The following is a 12,914-nucleotide window of genomic DNA, read 5'->3' as shown; positions in this document are numbered from 1 at the left end:
GGCGAAGATAGGATGAATGGGTTCCCCTTTCAAACACATTTCTGGTGTTCAGGGGGAAGGGGCACGGCCAGTGGGAAGGGGCAGGGCCAGGGAAAAGGGGTGGAGCCAGATGAGAGCCCCTGGGGGGGCTGAATTTAGACCCCCCCCGGAGGCCTGAATTTGGACCCCCAGGGGGCCTGATTTTGGACCCCCAGGGGGCCTGAATTTGGACCCCTCGGAGGCCTGAATTTGGACCCCCCTGGGGGCCTGAATTTGGACCCCCCTGGGGGCCTGAATTTGGACCCCCCAGGGGGACTGAATTTGAACCCCCCCAGAGGCTTGAATTTGGATCACCGGGGGGCTTGAATTTGGACCACCGGGGGGCTTGAATTTGGACCCCTCGGAGGCCTGAATTTGGACCCCCCAGGGGGCCTGAATTTGGACCTCCCGGAGGCCTGAATTTGGACCCCCCGGAGGCCTGAATTTCGCTCCCCCGGAGGCTTGAATTTGGACCACCAGAGGCTTGAATTTGGACCACCGGGGGCCCAAGGTTCCTCACCTCCACACTAGAATAATTTAGACAACTTTTTTGTGAGAGGGTCCCTAACGCTGTGCTTTCCTGTCGCTCTTGGCTCTCCCAGGTCGGGGGAGGCCAGGAGGGCGCCGGGGGCCAAGTGGAGATCTTCTCCCTGAACCGTTCGGTGCCACGTGTAGTCAAATCCTTCCCCGTGGCCTCCCAAGTCCTCTGCTCAGAATACATTCCCGAGAGGGCCGAGGAGGAAAGAACGGAAGAGGACCAGACAGCTACCGAACAGCCTTTCCTGGCCCAGCCTGTAATCTGCCTGGGGCTGCAGGACGGCAGGTGAGCAAGTGTGTGCTGGGGAGGGGTGCGTCTGTGATTGTGGATTTGGGTGCACAAATTGTATTCCCACGTCCTTTTGCCCTAAAACAGGCTCCGAGTTCCCCTTGGAAGTCAGGGGTAGAGAACCGCAGCTCCGGAGTCATAATCCAGCCCTCCAGGTCTTCCAAAGAGGCCACGCCCCTTTCTCCCCCAAACGCTGATCTTTGTGCGGCTTCCTAGCTTTTGCGCAATTTCCCTCGTCCTAAAAGGTAGACACGTCTCTTCGAAGGTTGAGTTACCGGGAAGCAGAGCTTTAAGCTCCACCCCTTTCCCTCCACCCACCATTGGAAGGCGGCCCTCGAGACCTTCTCTGAAATGGAATTCGTTCAACGCCTCCCATTGTAGGTTATTCTCATTTCTAATTTAAGGATGACGGCCCGTTTTTCGTACTGCTTCAATAGAATCGGTCTAAGCTCAGCCCACTGGATTCCTAACATTTTTATTTTGGAACTACAATGGGGCGTTTTCAGCTAGCATGATGTGTGTGTGTGTGATTGAAGCTCTTTTCTGTTAAAGATGCAAGTAAAAAAAAAATGCTTTCCTGCTGAAGAGGCAAGTCGGAAGTGCTTTCCCGCCAAAGAGGCTAGCTGTCTTCCTCTCTCTGCTTCAGAGCCTCACTCACTAATTTCTGGTCTGCTGGTTGCACATGTTCCGATGGAGGTCAGGTGGTGCTCTGTGTGTGCTCAGAGGCACTGTCCCGTCTATTTCAGGACTGAGCTTGGATACTGAAAGCGTGTTCCATGGGTTAGAGACTTAACCCCCTAATCCGCCACTAGAGGTCACCGATAATATTCTGGTTTTGCCGCTACTCTCGTTTTGGTCCCTTTTCTCTCTACGCTCTTTACGCCGTGTGTCTCCAACACACATATTTTCTTTTCCTCCCCCCAGCATCCTGGTTTACGGAAGCGTGGACACCGGGACGCAGTGCTTGCTGTCGGGCAAAAGTCCTGGACTTCAGCCTGTTCTCTGCTTGAAGCACAGCCCTGATTACCTCTTCGCCAGCCTACAGGATGGAACCGTCGCAGCTTATCCTAGGAGCAATGGTGAGTCCCAGGAGTTGTTGTGGTGTTCCCTCTCTCTCTCTCTCCTGGGCAACCTGTGTAGCTGCTTTATACTGAGTCAGACGCTTGGCTCACCTACCCCAGTATTGTCAACACGGACTGGCAGCAGGTAGGGCTGGATGAGGATCCCGTTTCATTTTGCAAGTCACCCGAAAACCCGCCCGTTTGCAAGCCCGAAACACGAACGGGAGTCCACGTTCTCCGAAACCCTTTGCAAATTCACGAACTTGGGTTCACGCGTGCGCAATCTGCACTTCTCTCTCAGACCCAGTGTTCCCCGTCTCCTTAATTTCCCCCCTAAATCCAGGGGCATCCACGATTGGAAATATTTCAGAAGAAATTAAAAAAGACTTGAGATCCACCCTTGCCAATCCCATGACCGCCTCCAAGTTCTTTTCATTTTTATTCTCAATAAACCCTTTGGCATGTAATGGCCATGCTCCCAGGAAATTTCAAGAGCGCCCTATGAAAGCTTTTCCAAGGGCTTTCAACTCCAAGAAACCCTCCCCTGCGGTACCCTCGAGATGTATTGGGCTACAGCTTTATGACCCCACATCCTGCAGAGCAAAGGGGTCAGTTTGATTCAATTTCAGGAGACACTTTGGACGTCACAAGCGTACGCCAATGTCACCTGAACGCACATGCGCCTGCTTGCATGCACGGGAATTGGGAGGGGGGCCCTTTGCTTACGTTTGTGCACACGGTTCCTTCTCTTTGCCGGACCCTGGATTTGGGATTATGAGAGTCGTAAGTCCGACACCTCTGGAGGGAACCGGCTTGGGGAAATCTACCCTAAATAATGAAATGGCTCTACGTGTTCCTCACTCTCTGTGGCCCCCCTCAAGGGGAAGGTTTCATCCTCCCTCCGTTTCCAAGTGCCTTTAATTAATTTAAAATCTATTTTAATTTCCTGCTTGTTGCAGCTGGGGAAGAAGAGGAGGATAAAGGGAAAAAAAGAAGAAGCTCTTCATAGCGTCTCCTCCCCCATCACTGGAAAAAAAACCCACTTTATGCTAATTGGCTTTCAAAACGCGGCGCGTGGATTGCAGGGTCCCAAGACAGAAACCCCAATTTGAGAGCTCTATAATTTCCTATTGATCGGCTGTCAGTTCTCTCCGGCAGCGGGGACGGCGGCCGTTTTACTGCCGCTGAAGCCTGTCGGCTGTACTTTAATCGCCTTCCCCCTGTAAAATTCGGATGAACAAAGAGACCCTTGCTCGGGTCAGCTTGATTCAATTTCGGGCGACGTGTCGGACATCGCAAACGCGCAGCAATGTCACCTGAGCGTTCCTGTGCCGGAGAGCATGCCTGCCTGTGTGTCTGTGTGTGTGTGTATGTGTTGTGAGGCTCCGCTTTCGGTGATGTGTGTGCAAACAGCTACTCCTGCTTGCCAAAGGCTAGACAGTACCTTCGATTCCTGCTTCCAAGTTGAAGCGAGGTTGCGCCAGAGCGGTTTCCCGTTCGAGTGGTGTGCTTATCCCCTTTGAGACTGAAAAGGGCCTGGAAGAGAGACCCACAAAAGAGGGTGAGCCCAAATGATCAAGGGGGCGAGAACATCATAGAATCATAGAATAGCAGAGTTGGAAGGGGCCTACAAGGCCATTGAGTCCAACCCCCTGCTCAGTGCAGGAATCCACCCTAAAGCATCCCTGACAGGTGGTTGTCCAGCTGCCTCTTGAAGGCCTCTAGTGTGGGAGAGCCCACAACCTCCCTAGGTTGCTGGTTCCACTGTTGTACCACTCTAACAGTCAGGTAGTTTTTCCTGATGTCCAGCTGGAATCTGGCTTCCTGTCACTTGAGCCCGTTATTCCGTGTCCTGCACTCTGGGAGGATCGAGAAGAGATCCTGGCCCTCCTCTGTGTGACAACCTTTTATTTTGTTTATTTTATTATTACATTTATATACCACCCCGTAGTCGAAGCTCTCTGGGTGGTTTACAAAAGTTAAAAACAGCAAACATTAAAAAGTATACAAAATGTAAAACCACCAAAAACATAAAAACAACAGTATAAAAACAACAGTATCCTTTTAAAAAACAAAAGTTCTGGGGTCCAGTAAAAACAAACGAACTTAGCGTTGTTAAATGCCTTTAAATGCCTGGGAGAAGAGAAAAGTCTTGACCTGGCGCCTGAAAGATAACAGTGTTGGTGCCAGGCGGGCCTCATCGGGGAGATCATTCCACAGTCGGGGGGGCCACCACCGAAAAGGATATATATATATATATTTACACGATCTGGCAGGATCTTGCCAAGGTTTCAGCCCTTCCCAGGGCTGGCGTCTAGTTTTTGAGGGCAGGGCTCCATCGATGGGTCTACCAACTCCATCCTCTTCCTCCTCCTCACTCCCACTTGGCAGGCAGGGAGCACATAGGGCGTGGCGTCTCCTGCTCTATGCCACCACCGTTGTCTGAGTCAGAGCAAGAAGCAGGGCAACCAGGAACTTGCAATGCGGAAGAGAAGGAGCAACTTCAGGACGTCTTACCAATGCGCCCCTACTGGGGTTGTGGGTCCTTGTGAGATGCCCCATCATACCAACCCCTGATGCCAACCCCTGCGGTATTTGATCCCCTGCCCCTGTTTTCCTTTTCTCCTGGGGTGGGGTGGAGTTCCTTCCTGTTCCTAACCAGGCACGGATTAATCTCCCTTTTCGTCTTCCCCTCCCCAGTTCTGCGCAGCGCTGTTGCGCCCGGATTTGTCCTCCCCCTTCTCCACGTTCCATTAAACACCCACAAACTGCCCCTCGTTGCCCTGCGTTCCGGGGTTATGAACGGATGTTTACGCAGAGATTCCAAACGCCGCTTGGCACCGCGCGGCTTTTTATTAATTAGCTTTTGATAAGCCGTTTATGTTTTTTAATTAAAGTGTGTGCGTCGGGGGGGGGGACGGAGGGAGATGTGGGCACGGTTAATCTGCCGCTCACATCTGCAAGGGGCAAGGTTGGCACAAACAACACGGTTGTGGAAAGATGGCGCACCTGGAATCTCCTAGCAGCAAAAGCGGTCCCCCCAACGTCTTTTTTAAAAAGAGAAAATTAGATTGGGATTTGTTTTTGTTTTAAAAATACCATCCATTGAATTCTATAGCTAAAGTTCCTTCTTAGAGTAGACCCATTGAAGTGAATGGGGCTTAAGTATCCGAGGCAAGATGTGGTGATGGCCACCAATTTGGGGGGGATGGACAAATTCCTAGAGGAGGAGGAGGAGGCTATCAAGGGCTAGTAGCCCTGATGGCTGTGTGCTATCTCCAGTATCTGAGGCAGTAAGCCTCTGTGTACCAGCTGCTGGGGAACATGGGTGGGAGGGTGCTGCTGCACCGTGTCCTGCTTTGGTGGCCCCTGGTCAACAGCTGCTTGGCCCCTGTGTGAACTAGATGGACCCTTGGTCTGATCCAGCATCAGGGCTCTTCTGATGTTCCTAAGCTAGTTATGACTGACTAGCTTAAGTCACCCAGTGATTTTCTGTGGCTGAGTGGCATCTCTGGACTCCCAGTCCAATGTTCTGGGCTCCACAATTCAAGAAGGACGCAGACAAGCTGGAGCGTGTTCAGAGGAGGGCAACCAGGATGATCAGGGGTCTGGAAACAAAGCCCTATGAAGAGAGACTGAAAGAACTGGGCATGTTTAGCCTGGAGAAGAGAAGATTGAGGGGAGACATGATAGCACTCTTCAAATACTTAAAAGGTTGTCACACAGAGGAGGGCCAGGATCTCTTCTCGAACCTCCCAGAGTGCAGGACACGGAATAATGGGCTCAAGTGACAGGAAGCCAGATTCCGGCTGGACAGCAGGAAAAGCTTCCTGACTGTTAGAGCAGTATGACAATGGAACCAATGACCTAGGGAGGTGGTGGGCTCTCCCACACTAGAGGCCTTCAAGAGGCAGCTGGACAACCATCTGTCAGGGATGCTTTAGGGTGGATTCCTGCACTGAGCAGGGGGTTGAACTCGATGGCCTTGTAGGCCCCTTCCAACTCTGCTATTCTATGATTCTCTGATTCTATGACTCTAACCACTACACCACACTGGCTCTGTTGGGGTTGCTCCTCTTCTTCCCTCTCGCAACCTGCTTTTCCACCTGTCTCTCCCTCTGGCCCAGACACTGGTGGTGTTGAGAAGGCGGAGCAGGGGATGCCATGACCAACGTGCTCCTGGCTCTGTCCCTGTCCAGCAAGCAAGTGGGAGAAATAATGAGGAAGAGGAGGAGGAGCGAGAGCGGCTGGGGATAATGGTGCTGAGAAGGTGGACTCCCTGAGGGAGGAGGACCATGGAGGGAGGTCTTGCCCAAGATCTCCCATAAACCTGAAGCCGGCACTGCTGGGAGTGAATCTTGGCTGTTGACGAGGAGTATAAATATCATGAATGAATGAATGAATGAATGTTTCACCTGTCTTCCTCAACGGGGGTCCAAAGACACCGGTGGAGACACCTGCATAGCTTTAGCTACGTGGGGCTTTTTGGGTTTTGTTGCCTCATCTCTTCTCCTTCCTGCCCTGATTTCTTTATCTATTTGCAGTTGAGATGCTGCCTGCAATAGTACATAGGATCATCAGAAGCTGGCCTTGTGCTGAGTCAGGCCCTGGGTCCATCTAGCCCAGTATTGTCAACACTGACTGGCAGCAGCAGTGGCTTTCCAGGTTTTCAGGCAGGGTTCTTTCCCAGCCTTACCTGGAGATGCTGGGGATCGAACCTTAGACCTTCTGTGCGCCAAGCAAGGGCTCCACCTCTTACAGCCTCTCCCCCAAAAGCATAGCCAATCAGTGAAGGCATAGCCTATCAGTGATCCTGCATCTTGCTACCTGGAGATGCCAGGGAACGAGCCTGGGACTTTCTGCCTGCAAAGCAGGGGCTCTACAACTGAGCTACAGCCTCTCCCCCAAATGCATAGCCAATCAGTTATGGCAAAACCTATCAGTGATCCTGTCGTATTTGAGTGCCTCTTCATGCTCACTTTCCCCCACCTCGCTTTCCGTTGCCGTTATGCCTCCCCGTCCCCCTTCTGGAAACCTGTGTGCCTAACTCCGCTCTCTCCCCCCCCGTTTCCTCTCTCCAGGGGGACTTTGGGACCTCGAAGCTGAGCCCACCTGCCTGAACGTGGGGCCGGCGCCTGTGCGGACCCTGCTGACCTTGGAAGATGCCCTGTGGGCCAGCTGTGGCAACCAAGTCACCGTCTTCGATGCCGCCAGCCTGAAGCCGCAGGTAGGCGCAACTGATCGCACGGTTAGACTGCTGCAAAAGCACTCTAGGAGGGGCTGCCCTCTGAGCTCTTCCAGTGAAGCCTTCCTGGTCCTTCTGCTACTAATCCAATACTACCAGCTCATAGCACATAAGCGGGGCTTTCTCGGTGGTGGTACCTGCCCTCGGGAACATTCCCCCCCCCACTATGGGTTGAGAGGCAGAAACCTTGGCGAACTTCAAACACCTCTTGAAAACATTCCCTGACTGTGACATTGTCTTGTTTTATTATGTCTTTGCTGTATTTTTTTTTATAAATATTTGTTGCTTCACATAGTTTTCAGGTTGTATTGTATGTGCGTTTGTGTGTGAACTGCTTAGAGAACAAATATATCCAGAATATTACCAAAAAGTAAAATAATTAAACCCAAATCAAGAAAATGACTTTGGAACTAACAAACTAAAGTTTATGAGACAGTTCCCTGATATTTATTTCCAACTTTTGTAGAACTGTCTGTTAAGCTAACCAAAAATGAAATTCGTGATCCTAAAATCAAGAATTTAAACCATCCATTTCTGATGCCACATATTTCATCTGCCTTATTAACTCTGGCACGGACTTTAGCTACTTCCCTTAGGATAGTGGCGATCTGTTCAAGAGCTCTACGTTCTTATTGTAAACCACAGCATCTCTCTTCTGCAAACTGACCTTTCCCTCGTGCTCATTTCTCCTGATGCAGGCACATTTCTGTCCATTTTTGCCTAATATACCCTTTCGTGTGTGTGCGTGCATGCAATCTTTCGTCGCACAAAGCGTGTTAAAGCATTGTTCCCCCAAACGCACGTATCCTTGTATGCAGTTTTTTGAACGGCAAACGTCCTCGCAAAATCCGCGGAAGTGGGCGCTTTGAAGGATCACCGTGTTTTGCTTCGTGTAGTGGTTTGAAAGTGCGAAGTGAGCTACGTTCACGCGATGATGCGGCGTGAACCCTTTTCTCTCCCCTCTGTAGGGGGTGTGCAAGAGAGATCGGTGCTCTGTGGTTGTAACTGCTCCAGACTGACCACTGTGTGGTGCTCTTATGGCATGCAAGAATTTCCCGGTTACTGAACTGTACAAAATATGGCATTTGCTGGGCTTCTTTTCCCCCCTTCTTTCCTTCTTTATTTCCTTTCTTTTTTATTCATTTTATTATTTATTTTATTTATTACATTTTTTTCTTTGAGTTCATGTTTGGTCCGGAAGCTGCGAACTGGGTGAATCCCAATCAAAAATGGACTGAAACGAATTTCTCGTACGTCCCTTTTGGCAACCACCCCGGAAGGGTGTGTGTGAGCGTGCACACACTGTTCTTTGCACCTTGTCTCAGTTCACGGGCTCTGTACCTTCTCCCCCCCAACCCCCCGAGCATTTCCGTTCTATTATTCACGAGATGAATGTGCTGCCCGCAGCAAGGCTGGCTGAACTGCGCCGGTGTGGGGCTTCTGAGGTCAGTTGCTGGATCGTAAAATGAAGCCAAGCTGAAGCTAAGGGTCAGCTACGTCTCTGTCGTTCTGTCGGAGGCCCAAGATGATGGAGGCCTTTGCTGATTAGCAAGCCCCCTCCTTTCCTTTGGAGCAAGGCGGCCGCCGTGGTTGCTCAAACCGACGCAGAGCCCCGGCGACTGAAAGACACGCAGAACCTCAGTGCCGAACTGTAACCTTCGCTTGCCGGCTCGGATTTAAACTCCGGAAGCGAGGCGTTCCGATTGAGCCTCGACGGGTCCATCTGTAAAATGGGAATCTCACTGGCCCAGGAAGGACGCAGCAAAAGGGATGCCTTTGGGTGGCAGGATTTTAAGGCAGGGTGTTGAGCTCTCGCAGACCACATTCCTGTGGTGGGCGTGGCCAAGGAGGCGTGGCCAAAGCACCAACGATACCAGCCTATTTTTGCTGAAATTGCCAGGAACTCAGCCGTGGGAGATCAGTCCTGGCTATCGAAGGACAGCCTGTCTCGCTTTGAACCTGCCTAGTTATTAAACTCTATGGGAGAAGGCCTTTTGGGGGTGTCGTTCCTCTTAGAGGCCTGGGCATGCATGAAACATCTTTTTCCTGTGTGCTCCATTAAGTGCCTCGTGTGGCGCAGAGCGGTAAAGCAGCAGTTTCTGCAGCTGAAACTCTCCCCACGGCCTGAGTTCGATCCCAGCGGAAGCTGGTTTCAGGCAGCCGTCTCGGGTCGACTCAGCCTTCCATCCTCCCGAGGTCGGTAAAATGAGTACCCAGTGAGCTGGGGGAAAGGTAATCACGGCCGGGGAAGGCAACGGCAAACCACCCCGCTATAAGGCCTGCCAAGAAAACGTCAGTGAAAGCTGGCGTCCCTCCAAGAGTCAGCAATGACTCAGTGCTTGCACGAGAGGTTCCTTTCCTTTCCTTCCATTAAGAACCACAGTTATTTCCCATTCTCTCGGCCTCCAGGAATGTGCAAAGATGTATCTTTTTAAAATCCAGCCCTTTAAAATGTATGTTACTGGGTTGTTGTTGAGTTTTTTTTTTAAAAAAACTGTTTTTACCTTTATTGTTCAAGGTGTTACGGTGTTAAATTGTGGCGCGTGGCATTGATGGCATTTTGGCAAATACAGGGGTCCAGAAACACTAATAATAGTGGCGACAACGTTGTGCAGAAGCCAGAAGACTACTAAGCACTTGGCAGCTGAGGAAAGGCGGCAGAGGGGGAAGAATGATAGTTGGAGAACCCCAGCTGGGTTTGCGCAGCACAGGACAGGAGCGTCCTAACGTGTCCAAGCGTGGATGGCTGCGATGCTGTGGGCCGGCGTTCCTCCTCCTGTGCGCATCGAACCAGCGCAAAGTTTCCGGGTGTGGGTCGTGCCTTGCTAAAGAGGGCGGCAGCTTCAGGCGTGCGTAGGGGGGGGGCGTGCGTGTCGCAAAATTGGCCTTCTCCGCGCTCGGAGATGGCCTGACCTAGTTTTCCCTCCGCCCGCCGTGCAGTTTTCCCTCCAACTCATTATTTCACCAGGCAATCATTGCCCAATCTTCCACTTGGCGTGGCTGCTGGGGGATCTGATTTGCTTCTCTGCTGGGGCTTTTTTTTTTTAGGAGGGAAAGGCTCCCGCTCGCTTCTCCCAAATGGCACTATTTTTTTGTTTTTGTTTCCGCGCGTCCTCAAAAGTAGCGACTCAGCGTTCTTGGTTCTTCCCCCGCTGACTCAGTTCCCGAGATGCTGGGCCTTGTTCTTTACGTCCATTAGCTTTGGGGGGAGCTGCGTTTAGGGTCGCGGGGGCTTTTAAGGGCTAGGATCAATGGAAGGGAAAGCAGATTTTTTTTAAAAAATAAAAGTTATTGTGTATGTTGGGGTCAGTCGGGCCCTCTACTTTTGTTGGTGGGGAAGGAATCCTTGAAGTAAGATCTGAACCTTTTGGGGTCGTTCATTGGCTGTTTGCAGCAAGCGTCAGGATCCTCGCTCTGAGGTTGCCCTGAATAGGAATGCAATTCATAGAGCCCTAGATTTGAGCTTCATGGTTGAGTCGGGATTTGAACCCTTATCTCCAGTGCTCTAACTGCTATACCACAGCGGCTTCACCCCTTTCCCCCAAAACTGATAATGGAAATACTTTTCCTAAGGTTTAATTGCCAAGCTAAAATATGCTGGCCGTGCAGTCTAAAATGACACGGCACACAAGGACAAAGGGAGGAGGAGGGAGGAGGAAAAATTTAAGTCACCTTTCAGCAGGGCTGGTTTAACGGCCCTGCTTCCCCCTCTCAGTTCAGGTTGCAGGAGTGGCTGCTGGTGTATCCATCCAGAGTTGTAGTCTTGGGTGTGTGTGTATCAGGAGCGGGCTTGGGAGTCTCCGTACCTCCGAGAGGCGGGTGGCTGACATGTGAGGCTATCCGATGATTAAAGATCACTTAGCCTATTAGATGCCTGGCTTTGAACCAACATCTCAATTAATCAGACGGCTGGAATTATGTAGAGTTACTTATTGGAGGACCTTACGGAAGTGCTTTATCAAAATCGTTTGCAAAGCTTCTTGTGTCCTCTGTGTGTGTGTGTGTGTGTGTGTGTGTGTGTAGATTGCTTAATTTTAATGCCAAGTCTCAGTGCCTGCCACATGGAAAGAGTTCCACTGAGCATGTGCCGAGTACATTTCTTGGACCGCTCAGTAATCGTAGCTGGGGTGGGTGGCACTCAACAACCAGTGTGGAGGTTTAGGTAAACTAGCCTCAGTTTCCCCACCTGTAACGTAGACACCTTGTTGGGGAAGCAATTGCGAGAAATTGCCGAATTTCTTCCAGCCTAATTGATGAATACTATTTGGGGGAAGCTTTTTCAGGGGGAGGGGCATATTCCAGCATTGGGCGGAGCCAAAATCAAAAAGGGGGTGGGGCCAGAAATACCAGCATATTGTAGCTTCAAACTCTTCCTTTAGAGGTGTTTCAGGCTTTTAGAATGGGGAAAAAACCTGCACAAAAGTTGGGAAACCAAGAAGTGATCAGTGGCTAGGGTAGAGGGGCGTGGCCAAAGGAAGGGGGTGTGGCCTTCTGGTAAACCCCGGAGGACCGGAAATACACCCCTGGTTATACCTGTCTCAGATTGTTGCTTGGATAAAACAATAAGGGATAAAGCTGTTTTAGGGGTGGTGGAGGGTGTTTCTAATGACTGAAGATCTGGGGGGGGGGGATTGTTGTCCTGCAGATTAAGAGCTGGAAGGGGGAGGTCATGTCACCCCCTCCACCCCAGGGTAGACATCTGAAAGGATCCATAGTCTGCCTCCATCCCAGCAAATGCTGGACGATTGATGGATAAAAGCGAGGGGCCGAAATTGCGCACATGAAACAGACATACAGCATCCATTCTGGGGCCCAGAGAAGCTGTGAAAAGCAGCATCTGCCCCCCCCCTCCAATGTTCTTCTAAGCACGTCTGCCACTGACGCGTCCGTGCAGCCTTGGTCAAGTCACTTTGCCCTTGATCCGGTTTCCCCGCCTGTAAAATGGGAGCGACGCAGGCCCGGTGTGGACTTTGCAGATTGAGAACACGATACGCAGTGAGAGATAGTGGCAGAAGCAACGGTTTTGCAGCCAAGGATCAGTGCTTTCAGCTGAGGTGTTGAACCTCTCCGGCCCAGTAAAAGCTTTAATTTCGGATACGCTTGTATTTTGGGTCGTTTTGCCGTGCGCCTTTTGCTTTCACCCTGCCTAGCACCGGAATGCGGTCCCCAAAATGAAATCCGGCCCTCGGGTTGAAAGAAATCCAACTTCCCTGGCTTACATCCGTTTTCTCTCTTACCTGCAGTTTCCCTCCAGAGGGAAATGCCGCAATTATTTGTGTCTTTGCTCACATTTGTGTCTTTGCTCACACACCGGCGTGCGTCTCCCAGCGGGTTTGGAAACCTGGTCAGGTTCTAGGCAGGTGTCGGTATCAGAGAAAGAGCGAGCGGGCGAGAGATTGTCTCAGCGATGGGACATCGATTCCTCGACCCGGGCAGAAGAAATAAACTCCGTGACGCTATAAACAAAAGGAACATCGATAGTCATTTTCCGAGCCTAAAAGGCAACAACTCAAAAGTGCAATTGGAGGAGAAAAAAGCAGGTCATTTCCCCCGAACGGGGAAAGAAATAATGGGAAGCTATTTTCCATTATTCGTAAAAGCGTTGTTATTGTTATAAAAGGCTGTAAACAGAAGTAGGGCAAAGCCGTGTCCGCACGTGTCAGCCGGACGGTTGTTTCTGAGGATCTCCGGAACAAATCAGGAATGGCTGTGGGTTGCGTTGGTTAGTGTCGGACTGAGGCCCGGGTTCAAATCCTGGTTCATC

At 51.1% G+C, this 12,914-nt stretch overlaps 1 protein-coding gene across 3 annotated transcripts in view; it reads left to right on the top strand.

Annotated features, from left to right (window-relative positions):
* Window positions 1-12,914, top strand: part of ARHGEF10L (Rho guanine nucleotide exchange factor 10 like) — a 91,483-nt gene that overhangs the window by 61,943 nt on the left and 16,626 nt on the right. For all 3 annotated transcript variants that reach the window (XM_063145167.1, XM_063145169.1, XM_063145168.1), the window contains 3 exons: window positions 621-841; window positions 1,769-1,923; window positions 6,987-7,132. In XM_063145167.1, coding sequence (XP_063001237.1) covers window positions 621-841; window positions 1,769-1,923; window positions 6,987-7,132 — 522 coding nt within the window. The remainder of the gene's footprint in view (window positions 1-620; window positions 842-1,768; window positions 1,924-6,986; window positions 7,133-12,914) is intronic.

The sequence above is a fragment of the Elgaria multicarinata genome, chromosome 20, assembly GCF_023053635.1.
Source record: "Elgaria multicarinata webbii isolate HBS135686 ecotype San Diego chromosome 20, rElgMul1.1.pri, whole genome shotgun sequence".
NCBI classification, from domain to species: Eukaryota; Metazoa; Chordata; class Lepidosauria; order Squamata; family Anguidae; genus Elgaria; species Elgaria multicarinata.
The sequence above is the reverse complement of the archived record's forward strand: the minus strand, read 5'-3'. Positions and strand labels throughout refer to the sequence as shown.